The 15,713-nt window shown below is 37.1% G+C and overlaps 2 protein-coding genes across 2 annotated transcripts in view; one reads left to right on the top strand and one right to left on the bottom strand.

Moving 5' to 3' along the window:
- ZNF804B (zinc finger protein 804B) overlaps window positions 1-15,713 on the bottom strand; it is a 485,335-nt gene that overhangs the window by 434,616 nt on the left and 35,006 nt on the right. The gene's annotated exons all lie outside the window — the stretch shown is intronic.
- On the top strand, window positions 2,019-2,777 carry TEX47 (testis expressed 47). The gene has a single exon (XM_013004627.1). It carries the CDS (start codon window positions 2,019-2,021, stop codon window positions 2,775-2,777), a length of 759 nt encoding a protein of 252 aa, XP_012860081.1.

Below are 15,713 nucleotides of genomic sequence, written 5' to 3'. Positions count from 1 at the left end.
TTTCTGCAAAACATTAAGAACAAAGATGCTGAACATCATCTGTAGACTGAGTGATGATAAGATCCCTGTGAAGTTTAGAAAAGACTGTATTGTTTTCAGATGTGGTGAAGTAAGTCATAAGTGAGCAATTGTAGGCAATTTTTTAAAAACCTCACAAATAATTATTGAGTCATTTTCTCAGCTTCTAATTTCTGGAATAATTTTACTTGTATATTGTTAATACCAGAGCCTTAGGTTGTAGAGCAAACCTCACTATCTTTGAGTGACCAACTCTTGCAATCCTTTAGGCCAGAGTAGAACTACTCTGTAGGATTTCCAAGGCTGGAAATCTCTCAAGTGGCTGGTGCTCTTGAATCACTGACCTTTGGTGAGAAGGCCAACATTTTTCCCATTATGTCACCAAACATCAGGGGGAAAATATGCTTCAATTATTTTTAATGACATAAGTATATTTTATAACTGTATTGCTTTAGAATTATGATTTAGAGCTTATGAAAATACAATTTTAAATAGTAGTGTAGTTGACTTCTTCAAGATAAAATGTAACAAATTTATAGTTAAGTAAGCTTAAACTTACTGTGAAGACTTGTCTTAAAACATTTACCTTTACACAGATTGGGATATTTGTTCTGAAAATCATAATTAGTACACAAATACAGAGAGACGGTCTACAATCATGTATCCTATTTACCAAAAAAACCCTAAAGTATATCTAGGGAGTTTGCCATGTCAACCATCTGTCAGCTTTACAAGTATATCCAACTGAAAATGTGCCACTTAGGGGTCAGGGGAAGGACTCACTCCAACACCATAATTCTGAGGTGTTTGTTAGAATACAGTCATTCAATCAAGAAGTTGAGAATTGGAATATACTCTGGCCCTTTAAGGCAGCTGACATTCCAACTGACTCCTGCACCACAGAAATCAGAAAAGAACACAGGCAGTTAGAAGAGTGATGGAGGTCAAGTGGGGCATTAGGAGGTATTGCTAAATAAAAGATGTACCTGAAGAAAAAAATGAAATGTTAAGTTGATCTGAAGTAAAAAAAAGAATCATAAAAAGAGTAAGTTAAAAATAACTATTTCATTTGAACCATATAAGGAGAAAGTGGGGAAAGAATGAAGAACATAAGAGAAAGAAGAACCATTTCTGAGACTTCTTGATAGGAAAAAAAAACAAAAGCCAAAATTTGTTTTTCTTTAAAGGTTACTATTATTATTACCCAAGAAGCAATACTACCTTTATGAATAAAGGTTAAATAGATGCATATTAGGATGTAGTGACCTCCAGATTTTTAATGGACCAGTTAAATTGATAAAAGAAATTAGACATTATTATAAAATTCTAAGTTATTAATTTTAAAGATTATGGACAATCTATAATTATTATATAAATGAAGTGATAGTTTACTATGCTATCAGAATTGCCCACAGTAATATTCCTATATTCCTACTGATAACACTCAGAATTATACCCTTAATAGGCATTTTCATAAAGAATACATAGCTCTATCTTGTGTTTAGATAGGAGATTTTAAAGAATTAATGTAGAAATTCAATTGAACAAGAATGGAATTTTTCCACAAAAATTGTGTATGTAGAAGCTAGAGAATGAGAAAAAATACTGTAGATTAAAGGAGGAAATAATCACAAAAACAGTGAACACGTTTACTAATCGGGAAAATTCTCTTTTACCCTCACACACAGACATTTTGGAGAGCTGCCCCACCCTCACCCTAAGACATGATTGTCCTATATTTCTTATTAAAATTGAAAAAAAAGTCATCATTTGAATCATGTTTTAACATTGTATCATTTCTAAATAGTTGCTAATCAGTACAACGGAGAAGGATTTTGTAACTCAATATGGGATTTGTCAAACTGTAGTTTATTTTGTTTTTTGTCAGAAACAAGAAAAAAAACCTGCATGCCTCTCGGAAGTGATACCCGGATATATAAGCACTGTGAGAGGCTGACACCTGGAATCGACAGGAGGCAACAGCCCTCGTCCTGTCCTCCATGGACCACCGCGCCCCCAAGACCGGCAAAAAACCGCCGCTGGAGTCCACGCTGCTGCCCCAGGTGCCACGCAGCAACTACTTGCACACTCAGGAGGAAAAACAAAGGCTGCAGCTAAAGAAATTCCTCATGAATAGGATGTTTCTAATCGGCAATATACAAGCACATACAGAAAAAAAGGACATTGCTGATTACTATGAAAACGTGTTCCAGTTAATTTCGAAACATCACCTGGGAGAAACGGTGACAGGATTATTGCTCATATATCCCACCTCCATTCTTCATATCCTGGAGTCGTCCAGTGGTACACTGTTCCGAATTCTTTTAGATTATCTTGACCATAAAAAGGGTGAAAGCGAATTTTTAATCCAAGGATTGAAAATCATAGTCATGTCTCATAACATCCCATCGCGACTCTTTATGCAATGGCATGTCTCAGTAATAAATGTGCCTGTTATGTATCTCGATGATGTGACACAGTCCCAGTCCATAGAAGAGGTCGTCACAGAATTTCTCACCCAAATTCATAAACTGGGACTCCACCTTTTTAAGTCTGTTAAAGTGGGCGCTAAAGGGCCAGGTGATAACTTGCACCAAATTGCACCTGAACTATTAATCCCAGAACAAATAATAAAGTGCTTGGGGAAAGCTGAAGAATTTCTGGACCCAGAAACATTCATAAAAATGTATAATAACCCCATACACATCACTCTGGATTCTGAAGTAGTATGGCCAGCGCCTACACGTTTCTACGTGTGAAAGGTGATGTAGTCCTATCACTTCAGGAATTTGTTACATATGAAAATAAATGTTTAAATTTTCCTTATATTTATTTAAATAAAGGCACAGAACACAGCAATATGCACACAGGTAATTTTTATAGAGCATGGTGAAGTTTCAAGTAAATTTACAAATTTATTTATTCACTCATGGTATCATATGAAGGAATTTCAAACAGTTCATGGAAAAATTCATTATCCTTTAATGCCATTTCTATAAACTTTTCAAAGTACTCAGATATATTATTTTAGTAGGAGACGAAGTTTAATACATTCTCATATAGGAGTACTACACATCCCTAAAAATCAGTGATGAACGCGTGAAGCACATTGCCGTAAGGGAAGAATTCGAGGAAATTATGCTAAGCAAAGTAAGTCAAGCACAAAAGGACAAGTACAACATGAGGCCACTGAGGTAAGCTTAAAAATGCAAAATGGGTATAGGGGAAAAGCTACTGTATACCTACATTCTGGGGGTGAGCTCCAGGTACTATGGCAGGGGCCAGACCCAATCCAGGGATACATATGGCAGCCAACTAAAAAGGAGGGGAAAAGATAGAGGGGGGAAAAAAAGACATGGGTAGCAGGGGAACAGGGCACTAACCCACCCAAGGGAAGGGTGTTGTTTATATCTCTACAGGGGAGGGAGAGAGGGACAAGATTTCCACCCTTTGTGCCAAGACATGAGTCCAACATAGGGACATGGAGCAGGGAACCAATAGGTCTGTGGGATGGTCACATCCCAACTATGTGGACACCCCCCCCCCAACCCCCCACCCCCACTCTCACTTCAGAGGCCAGCACTGAAACTACAGCACAGGGAGAGGGGAGTGTCTGATCAGAGCATACAGGAGCAAGAAGGGGGGAAGGAGAGAGAGGGGAACACAACCTGGCCCCCAAGCCCCAAGGACGATATTCCTGCTCTGAGCACCCAATGCACAGAAAGGACCAAAGGACCAGCCCCACCATGAGACAAAACCCATATCGCTCTGAGAGACAACACTGGAGGCACAGTGCGGGAATTTTGCCCAGTCTGATCCCACCACACTGGGGTGAAACACTAAAACAGAGCAGCAAGGGGAGCAAAGTCCCAAGGGAATACCAACAGTAGAGTTTGGGGCCAGGGCGTGGCACCCTATCAGACTCAACCATAAAACACTCCTAAAGGTCAATAAACAGATGTGGAACTATTTATAGGCTTTTTTGGGGGGTCATTTTTTTGTTGTGTTGTTTTGTGTTTTGTTTTGCTCTGCCTTTTTTGTGCTAATTATTGTCGCTGCATGTCTATCTAGATAAGATAGGCGGGATAAACAATCCAGAGGAGAAAACAGAAATTTCTTCTCTGTTTCTTTAAATACTGTTGATGGTCTTTTCTTCCTTACTCTTTGTAATTTTTATCTTTATATTATTATTATTGTTTTCTTCTCTCTGTTTCATTTTGGTTTGTGTTTGTTTCTGTAAAATTTCCCAGTTTATGAAGCACAGAATAGTGGGTGCATAGGGACAATAACTGATAAAATGATTTATTGGGAACGTGGGGAATGGGGAGCAATCAGTGAATACGGGAAGGAGGAGGGAGCATTAGAATTGATTGTGATAAGGATGTAGAACTGTTTTTTAAGCGATTGTGGAAGTGTATGGTATGTGAAGATTCTATCAAGGAAACTGCTAAGAAAAGAAGAAATGACCTATAGTTACTGTGGATGAGTTTTTGCTTAGGGGGTGATTTTGGGAGGGATATCAATAATGGTTGTAAAACATGAATATTACCAATGGCACTGAATTGTACATGTAGAAGTTATTGAATTGGAGAATGCTTTATTATGTATAGTTTTACCACAATTGAAAAAAATGATTACATGAATAACAATGAGTACAAGAAGAAGAAAAGGTTCTAAATTTGATTATGGTAATGATTATAAAACTCCTTGATATGATTGAACTAGTGAAATGTGTGATATGTAGATGAAGTGCCAATAAAAGTTTTTTAAAAAGCAATGAGAGATAGAGAAAGACTTACAACTTTATGTTGAGGTGTAATTTATATTGAAGGCTGAGTATTTTATCTTCTTCAAAAAGTATTTCCATTCCTATTTGCTTTTAGCAAATAAGGTGCATCATTTGTATATCACACATTGTTAATGAGCTGCTTTCCATCCTGATGATTTCCTGATATCATGGGTGGTTTTTTTGTTTGTTTGTTTGTTTGTTTGTTACTTTTTTCCTGAACCAGCTTCTTGGATTATTTGTTCTGCATTCAGATTAAGTATGGTGAAAAGACACAACACTGATATATATGTTTCCTGTTTTAAATCACCCATCACTCCTTTCTTTTTCTTAAACAACTGCTTCTTAGTTTATTTATAGATTCTGAAATAGCACAATTAATTTGTTTTGAAATTCCAATTTCTGACAATGTTACCCACAATTTGTTATGATCCACATAGTCAAATATTTTGCATAGTCAATAAAACACAAGTAAACATGTTTCTGGCATTCCCTATTTTTCTCCAAGATCCCTCTGGCATCAACAATGATATCCTTTATTTTATGTCCTTCTTGTGAATCTTGAATTTCTGATGCATGTACTGATGCAACCATTTTACAAATTGCCCTCAGCAACAGTTTGCTTGCATGTGATATCAATGATATACTTCAATGATTTCTGAATTCTGTCGGGTCCCTTTCTTTGAAATGGTACAAATATATATCTTTTATGGTTGGTTTTTCAAGTAGCTATCTTTGAAATTTCTAGGCATAGACATGGGAGCCCTTCCAGTATTACATTCACTTGTTGAAAACTCGCAATTGATATTCATTCAACTTCTGGAGCCTTGTTTTTCAATAACGTTTTCAGGGTAGCTTAGACTTGTTCATTCAACATCATCAGTTCTTGATCATATGCTACCTCCTTAAATGATTGAATATTGACCAACTCATCTTGGTACTATGATTCTGGGGGTTCCTTCCATTTTACATACCTGTTTCTTCTATCTTTCAATATACTGCCCTTTATAATCTTTTGACATTGTAACCGAAAGCTTAATTATTTTCTCCAGTATTTTCACCTTTCGAATTTTCTAATTCAAGGTCTTTTTACATTTCATTTAAGTATTTTACTTTTTCTTCTTGAGACTCCCTTTTAAATACTCTGTTCTCTTTTATTTCATCGTCTCACGCATTCATTTTAGCTGGTCTACTGACAAGAACAAGTTTCAAAGCCTCTTCAGGCATCCACCTTGGTCGATGCTTCATGATTTTTAGTGACCTTTGATTTCCTCATGTATGATGATCCCAATGTCATTACACACCTCACACGGTCTTCTGTCATTAGTAGTGAATATATAGAATTTATCCTTGAGATGGTCTCTCAATTCAGGAGAATATACTCAAGGGAATGTTTTCACTCTCATGGATTTCTTCAGCTTCAATTTTACCTTGAATATGAACAATTAATTGATGGTCTGTACTACAATTGCTCCTGGCCTTGTTCTGACTGATGCTATTAAGCTTCCTAATAATCTCTCTCCAGGGTTGGTCTATTTGATCTATGTGTATTCTATACAGTGAGGTCTATCAATGTAGTCATTGTTGGCAGAAGGCATTTTCAAGGAATAGAGTATTGGTCTTGCCAAAATTTGTCATGCAATTTCTTGCATAGTTTCTATCACTGAGGTGATATTCTCCAACTACCCATTATTTGGAACAAACAATCATGAAGAAAGCAAAAAGTCATTAAAAAGGATAGAAGAAATGGAGCAAAGAGGATGTCAGAAGAACTCTGGAATTTTCTCTAAACGTAGAGTTGCAGTGAAAATGGAAAGCAAATGGAAACAATCATAAAGTTAAAGACCTGAATTGAAAATTTTAAATGACAGCTCTAGACAACAAAGTAAAATATTATATGGAAGTGAGCAAAGACCTTGAGTTAGAAAACAAAAAAAGGAAGAACACGCTCAACATATCTTAAACTGAAGAACTGAAGAAAAAATTCAAGCCTCAACTGCAATCTTGAAAGATTATATGGGCAAAACATTGAATGATGAAAGAATCATTAAAGAAGCTGGAAATAATACAGTCACTCTTCCAAAAAAGAACTAGTCCACATTCCACCATTTTAGGAGGTATCGTATGAACAAGAACCAAGAGTACTGAAGGAGGGAGTTCAAGCTGCACTGAAAACATTAGCCCAAAGCAAGGTTCCATGAATTGATGGACTACCAATTGAAATGCTTCACCAAGCTGATGAAGCACTGAAAGCACTCACTTATCTATGCCACAAAGTTGGAAAGACAGCTACTTAACCAACTGCCTGGAAGAGATCCCTATTTGTGCCCCTTCCAAAGAAAGGTAACCCAAAAGAATGTTCAAATGATAGAACAATATAATTAACATCACATGCAAGTAAAATTTTGCTGAAGATCATCCAACAAAGGTGGCAACAGTACACTGGCAGGGAGGTACCAGAGGTTCAGGTTGGATTCAGAAGAGGACATGGAACAAGGGATGTCATTGCTGATGTCAGATGGATCCTAATTGAAAGTAGAGAATACCAGAAAGATGTTTACTTGTGTCTTATTGAATATGCAAAGGTATTTGACTGGGTGGATAAAAATAAACTATGGAAAACCTTGAGAAGAATGGGAATAATTCCAGAGCACTTCAGTGGGCTTATGAAGAACTTGTACATGGATCAGGAGGCAGTTGTGCGAACACAACAAGAGAATACTGCATGGTTTAAAATCAGGAAAAGTATGCATCAGGGTTGTATCCTCTCCCCATACTTATTCAACATGTATGCTGAGCAAATCATCAGTGACACTGGGTTATATGAAGAAGAATGTGACACGGGTTGGGGGAAGACTCATTAACAACCTACAATATGCAGATGACGCAACATTGCCTGCTGAAAACGAAAAGAACTTGAAGCCCTTGCTGATGAAGATCAAGGAGTCCAATCTTCAGTATAGATTATGACTCAGCCTACAGAAAAGACCAAAATCCTCACAACTAGATAAATAGGTAGCATGATAATAATAATTGGAGAAAAGGTTGAATTGTCAAGGATTTTGTCTTGCTTGAAACCACAATCAATCATACAGGTAGCAGTCAAGAGAACAAAAAATGTATGCATTGGTTGAAAATGCTGCGCAAGACTTCATTAGAGTATTGAAAATAAAGGATATCACTGAGAGGACTAAGGTGCACCTGACCCCAATGATATTTTCTATTGTCTACTATACATGTGAAAGTTTGACACGGAATAAGGAAGATGCATTTGAATTATGGTGCTGGAGAAGAACAGTGAAAAATAGCATGAACTGCTAAAAGAATAAATCAAAATACATGAAACATGTCCAGCCAGAGGACTCTGGCTCAGGAGCAAGGATGGCAAGATTACATATTTCAGACATGTTACCAGTAGAGACCAGTCCCTGGAAAAGGACATCACACCTGGGAAAGTGGAGGGCTGGGAAAATGAGAAAGGCCCTCAACAAGTTGGATTGACACAGTGGTTACAACAGTGGGATCAGACACAGGAACAAATGTAAGAATGGCACAAGACCGTGCAGTGTGTCATTCTGTTGTGTGTAGGGTCGATACAGGTTGGACTGACTCAATGGCACCTAGCAACAACAATTATTTTATTTCCCAATCAACAATAGTTATCAAAGCTTTTCACTACATGCTTGACACACTTGAGGCTGCAGAATTGGTAACAAAAGCATCTTAAATTTCTGCATCGTTAATATTTATGGTTACATGTTTGGTTTAAACAGTAAAAATTAATTCAGTATTAATAGTATTAACAGAATAGAAGAATAGCCATATTACCAAAATTTCCCTATAGATATTTTTATATCACTCTATCATATCATTGTACTGTAGGATAGATCCTAAAATGTTTGTTTCTTTTTGTTTTGTTTGGGGGTGGTGCTGATGAATGGGCAACCATTCTTCTTCCATTTGTCATTCCCAGAATAGTGGGCAATTTCATTGTCTAATATAAAATGGTCAGCACCAGTCCATTTCAAATCAATAATGCCTTGGGTTTCAATTTTTATGCAATTCATGTCATTTTTGATTACTTCCAATTTTGTAGATGCATACTTCCTATGTCCCTATTTGATTTTTTCATAGAAGCTTGCAGCAATTTCTTCATATTGTCACATCAGGGGGAAAAAGGCCACAAAAGCCTTATTCCATCCACATTGCTAATAAGAACTCTAAGGAGGGACTTTTCCCCAATTTTATTTTCAGTGCCTTCCAATGGTAGTACTCATCTTTGACACTATCTCAGACAATTTCCCAATGCTATTCATAAAATTGTCAAAGGACAACTTTATTAGTAACAGATCTCCAAACCCTTCTTCATAGTTTGTCTTACTCTAGTGACTGTTAAAATCTGTCCACCCTGGGTCATCCTCCTAGAATTTGAATTACCTGTGACAAAATTTCCAGTACCACACCAACATGTAAACCAAAAGAATAATACAAAATGGCATATACTTGGTGTATCAAATAGAAATCCCTTTATTGGGATAAATTTTGCTGGTAAACAGCATTTTGAAAGTTATATAGTGACCTATTTCCATATATAGGAAATATATATATATGTATATATATACATATACATATATACACACATATATGTGTGTGTGTGTGTGTGTGTGTGTGTGTGTGTATATATATATATATATATATATATATATATATATATACACATAATGATCTATTTGTTAGTCTGGGTAGATTAGAGAAACAAATTCATAGAGACACTCATGTGTGTATAAGAAAGTGGTTTATAAAAAGAGTAATTGCACACTAAGAAAACTTCCCAGCCCAGGCCAGGTCAAGTCCATAAGTCCTATATTAGCCCATATGTCCAATACCGATCTATAAAATTCTCTTCAGACTCATGAAACATAAGCAATGACGCTGAATTCAGGAAGATCACAGGCCAGTGGGTGGGAAGTCCTGTGGGTCCAGCGGCATTGTAAGCATCTCAGCGCTGGCAGGGGTCTCCACGTGGCTCCTCCAGCTCAGGACACTAGAATAGCTCTAGGTGTCTTGTCAGCTGCAATGTTTCTCAGGGAGTGGGCATGTGTCCCACCTCCAATGAGTTATCTCCTTAGTGCCTCCAAATGAGGTCATCAAGCTGCGATCTGATTGACAGACTAGATGCCACCTTCTAAACCCTTAAATTGACACCAGATTATGTAACTACCATAATATATATCCTATATATTACCGCATATATATGTGTACATATGTTCTGGCACATCAGATTTTTCAGAAGTAGAATTTATAATACACAGTTATGGCTGTTACATCCCACTAAGTTGGTTCTGACCCATAGTGACGCTATGTCGAAGAGAATAAAACGCAACACAGTCCTGCGTCATCTTTGACGGCCTTCCCATTTTCCCTGCCCCTCCACTTTCCCAAGCATGATGTACTTCTCCTGGGATGGGTATCTTATGAAAACATGTCACGGTATGTGAGACAGGGTCTTGCTATCCTTGGTTCTAAGGACCAGTCTGGCCATACTGTGGTGCTTTCAACCTTCTTCACCAGCACGACAATCCAAATGGTTTTGCATGCACACTAGGGGACTTGGTATTATGGGAAAATCCATCATGTTTTGTTTCCATTTTTCCAAAAACGATTGAAAATTTAAGTGAGTGAGTGTGTGTGTGTGTGTGTGTGTGTGTGTGTGAGAGAGAGAGAGAGAGAGAGAGCACGCCTATGTGCTCAGCTTACAATATGAACATTACATTTTTCCTATTGAGCGGTGGTTTCTAAATCTCTTTAAAATCAGGCAGATCTAGTGATTGCCTTGACCATAGTGTTTAACAAAAGTGATGCTATATGATATCCCAGCCCAGGACAACAATGGCAATCTTCATAGAAACATCGCTAGAAGGTGTAATGATTAAGCACAAATGGCAGATGGCTAGAACTTACCCAGTCTCTCCGTAGGATAAAGATCTGATGATTTTGTCTAAAATTTCATCTTGATTTATAATGAGTCTTCCTTCAAACCTGATGCCTCATTTATCATATAAACCAACTTCTCAGATTACTTGCTCAGCACACAGATGGATACAACTGTGAATCCCACCTTTCCTAATTTTGAACCACAGGATATTCCTTTGTTCTATTTGAGCTTAGTGTGCAGGTTTCACGTAGGCACAATTAAATGTTCTGGAATTCCCAGTCTTAACAATGTTACCCATAATTTGTTATGATCCACAGAGTCTAATGCCATCACTTAGTCAATAAAACACAACTATCTTTCTGGATATTTACTACTTTCTCTACTTTCAGCTAATGTCCACCTGATATTAGCAATGATATTTCTCATTCTAAGTCCCATTTTGAATGTGGCTCTAATTTTTGGAAGATCCCTGTCAACGTACTACTGCAAATATTTTTGAATTATCTTCAACAAAATTTTACTTGTGTGATATTAATGATATTGTTGATAATATCAATATCATTATCCATATCCTGTTGGATCACCTTTCTTTGGAATGAACCTGAATGTGGATTTCATCCAAGAGGTTGGCCTTGATGTCTTCCAAGTTTGGCAGCATTCATAAGTAGGTACCTCCAGTACTGCAGTCATTTGCTGAAACATTTCTATTGGTTTTCCAACCAATTCCTGGGATCTTGTTTTCTTGCCAATACTTTGAGTCAAATTGGACTTCTTCCTTCCCTACCATTTGTTCTCGATTATACTCTATTTCCTGAAATGGTCGAATGTCAACTAATTCTTTTGGGTATAGTATTTCTTTGTATTACTTTCATTTTCTTTTGATGCTTCCCGCATTGTTAAATATTTTTCCCATTGAAGCTTTCACTATTGTAACCAGAGGCTTAATTTTTTTCCCCTTTAGTTCTTTCAGCTTGAGAAATGTCGTACGTATTCCCTTTTGGTTTTCTAACTCCAGATCTCGGCACATTTCGTTATAAGAATTTACTTTGTCTTGTGGAGCTGCCGGTTGATAACATCTCTTCAGCTCTTTTGGCTTCCCTTTTTTCTTTATATTTAGCTATTTGAGCTTCAATAGCTAGTTTGGGGATGTTTTCTTAACCTTTTTATATCCATTTTGGTCTTGTCTTAACTTTTCCATCCCTTTATCAGCACAAAATCACATTTAAATTTAATAAAACTTATCTCTAACCATAGAATTCTTCCATGAGATAATGAAAATGAGATAATACATCACCAACTTTATGTTGCAAAGCACTTTCAGATTTTTTCATATGACTAATATGGCAATGTAGAATAAGACTTCTCCCCCTTGTGGTCAATCATTTAAGTTTCCAGAATACCTGTGGGAAGATTTGTAAAATAAACACTGTGCACTGAATTTAAGAGAATAAAAAAGCAAGCCAGATGGTGCCTCTCAAAAACTTGCATTTTCAGTTACTTTGAAGAGAAATCCTAAGAGACCTAAAGTCACAGGGTTTTTCTGCTACAGTAGAAATGAGTGGTGTTAATGGTAGCACTCTCCTTCTACTTCACCACTTTAATTATACAAATTTTGATTCTCCTAAAAGGGAATAATTTTAAGGAAATTATTCCAATCAACTCACTGCTGATTATTTAAAAACTTTAAATTTGGTTATGGGAAGTTTTTAGGTTTCTCAAGTTTTGTTTTGTGTTTCTTTAATTAGGTGACCTAATAAGGGACTGTTATATATAGAAAAAAAAACACTCTCTAACTTTTCTTATTTTGTTGAATGATAAACTTTCATATCTTTTATTTTTTATATGATACATTATTTATTGTGGTTGGCCTTTAGATTCAATAAACTATTAGGCTATTTGGGGCTGGTATGCCCCTATAAAGGCAGACGTTTAAATGGTTTTCATGCAGTTTAAGTTAAATGTATTCAATCATAAGTAACCACTAAGTTGGGTGTCCTGTTCATTCTTGCTGAATGCTCTCCTACCCAATCCATATGCAGGATCTCAATTCTCAGAAGTGAGGATTTCAAATATTTGACGTCAGTTGCTCATTGATCAAATATTTACTTTACAACAATTTATAGAATTACTAGTTAAGCACCATAGATACAATAGTTAAAAATCATAATAATAGGCACCATGTATCAAATAGCATGTACTGTAGATCAGTGGTTCTCAACCTTCCTAATGCCGCAACCCTTTCATACAGTTCCTTATGTTGTGGTGACCCCCCCCCAACCATAAAATTATTTTCCTCGCTACTTCCTAACTGTAATTTTGCTACTGTTATGAATTGGGCAACCCCTGTGAAAGGGTCATGCAACCTCCAAAGGGGTCACGATCCACAGGTTGAGAACCACAGCTGTAGATGATACAAGAAGCATTGGACATTAGACCGGTAAGCCCACATTGCTATGAGGGAGAAAGGTGTGGCTGACTGTTGCCATAAAGCAACCCTGTACGGGTTCACTACGCAGTTGGAATCAACACTAGCAGTGGGCTTTTAGGTTTTATAGATGTAGAAACAGAAGAAATAAACAAATAGATAAGATGATTTGAGGAAGGTTTTTTTCATGTTATTAAAAATATCATTGAGAGTGACTACTAAGTTCAATTTAAATTTGGTGATCTGAGAAAGCTTCTCAGAGGAAGTGGCTCCGAACTGACACGTGCATGAGGAAAATGCCACCCATGTCAAGAGGGTGTGGTGCTGAGTACGACATTCCAGCAAGAGAACAGTAAGTGCAAAGGTCCTGATGGAGGAGCAAGCATGGCATCTTTGTGGGACAAGAAGAAGCCAGGGTAGCAGGAGGAGACAGAAGTTGAAAAGGCAGCCAGAGATATGAGCAATGGGTGTGTGGCGGTCATGGGAGGGGTTTGGATTAGATTCTAACTTTTGTCTACACTGCTCATTAAGTCCCTCACGTGCTCCAGTCTCCGCAGAAGTTCCAGTGGAATGCCTTATGCACCATTAGCTCCACACACTCTGGAGGGAATACATTATTCCACAACTATTCTTTAAAACTGCACACTTCTTGCAATCTCTAATTCTATAAAAAGGACTATTCAGCATTTGCTAAAGTCAGAAAAAGGGTTATCAACCTAATTTTCTTTCTTTTTACCATGGAAAGCCAACCAATCCAAGCCCCATCCATTTTCCACTGTAAATATTTCTAGCATCTGATTAAGTTTCTATGACCTCCTTAGGGATCTACTGCACTCCAATCTAATCTTGCATCTTCTTCTCTTCCCAGTTAATAGTAAATTCAAATAAAATATAAGGGAAATTACTGCACAAGAGCCTGGCTCTTCAGCTACGAGAGCAGTAAAATCACATTTGTTTCTTTACGTTCTTGGGTCTCAATTTTCTAAAATACAAAAGTTACCAGTCCGTGATGACTCATGGAGAACCCATGGAGTTCTCCAAGCTAAGACCATTTGGAAGCAGATGACCACTCCTCTCTTTGGAGGCATCTCGGAGTAGGTTTGAACTGCCAAACTGCCTGATGGCAGTCTAGCACTTACATAGCTTACAAACAAGCACTTACCTGGCTTACATCGGTACCCACCTGCCTCATACTCGCCATTCTTTCCCCACACTTTATCCCCTCATGCTCTTTTCTTTTAACATGATTTTTCACCTATCTCTAAAAAATACTATACATTAGTCTAATTTTATTTCTTCTCTGATGCCTGACCTGATTTTCAAAGCAAGCTGGAGTGATTCTTTACTGTAGTCACACAGGTGGCATCCACACAGGTGGTATCCACACAGGTGGCATCCAACCACATTCTAGTAACTATCCAGCCTCGCTGCTTCCTTGTGCACTGGTCCCCCATCAGAAATTTGTGAACACATTCTACTTTTGTTTTTGTATCTTTCATGTCTTATAGCAAAAACAAGAGTTAAAAATAACTGTAATCTGTTTAAAGGTTCATTTTACCTTCACATAAATTATTGTGCCATCTCAATTTGTTAAGTCACTCTTACGTGATTGTGGTTTGGCCATTGTCCATCAAGTTCTCTAAGATGGATATAGTCAAAATATAAGGGTTGCACTATTATTCAAGATCTGCAGCTTTACACACATGACTACTTCTATTCAGATTAGGAGACACCAAGAATACATTCTGAGAGTGAAGAGACTGAGCTTGTTATACTTTTACATTTACATATTACTGCTTTCTAAACTAAGCATAGGAGCTTATTCTCATTTCATTAGAATAGAAACACTCTGTCTTTTGAAGCATCTAAGTAAGCTACTAGCATAGTAGATTACCTTTGTGCTTGTCCTCTACGTTTCCTGTCTGTTCTTCACATTTTGTTTCAATGAGCACACGACTATTCTCAAGATGTAGGCTTGAACAGTCTAATAAATGTAACTTTATCTCAGTTTGGATTATTAAAAATGTGTAAACTTGATGCCATTGTAATCACATAGTCCTCATTTCTTATTTGTAGGACTAATTCATGGAGGTGAGCTGGGGGTGGAGAAAGCTAAGCAACACTGCATTAAATGTAAAATCCTTAAGTATGGGTAAGGAAATTTGAGTGTTTTAACATAGTTAGGTTTTATTAAATTGCATTCTGTCTACATTGATCACCTCATACATGTCCCCCATTCCATGTCTCTCCCTGTTCAATAATGTACTTCAATTTTTAAAAGCAAAACTATGGATTCTGACCCAAATCAACCTTATGTGCAACTTAATGAAACACTGCACTTTCCTCACAATTGTGGTTCCGTTTAAGCCCATCATTGCAGCCATGTGTCAGTCAGTCATTCCACCTTGTTAGAAATGTACCATATATATTCAAGTATAAGCCAACCCGATATCAGCCGAGGCACCTAATTTTACCACAAAAACTGCATTTAAAATGTGCTCAAAAACTTGGCTTATACACAAGAATATACAGTAGTTTAAATTAGATAT

Source organism: Echinops telfairi, unplaced genomic scaffold, assembly GCF_000313985.2.
Source record: "Echinops telfairi isolate 266 unplaced genomic scaffold, ASM31398v2 ScPeMD7_23;HRSCAF=83, whole genome shotgun sequence".
NCBI lineage: Eukaryota > Metazoa > Chordata > Mammalia > Afrosoricida > Tenrecidae > Echinops > Echinops telfairi.
Note: the sequence above shows the minus strand (reverse complement) of the source record. Positions and strands in the feature narration are given on the sequence as shown.

Excerpts from the sequence above, each read along its gene's own strand:
- TEX47 (XM_013004627.1), top strand. The coding sequence starts at position 2,019 with ATGGACCACCGCGCCCCCAAGACCGGCAAAAAACCGCCGCTGGAGTCC.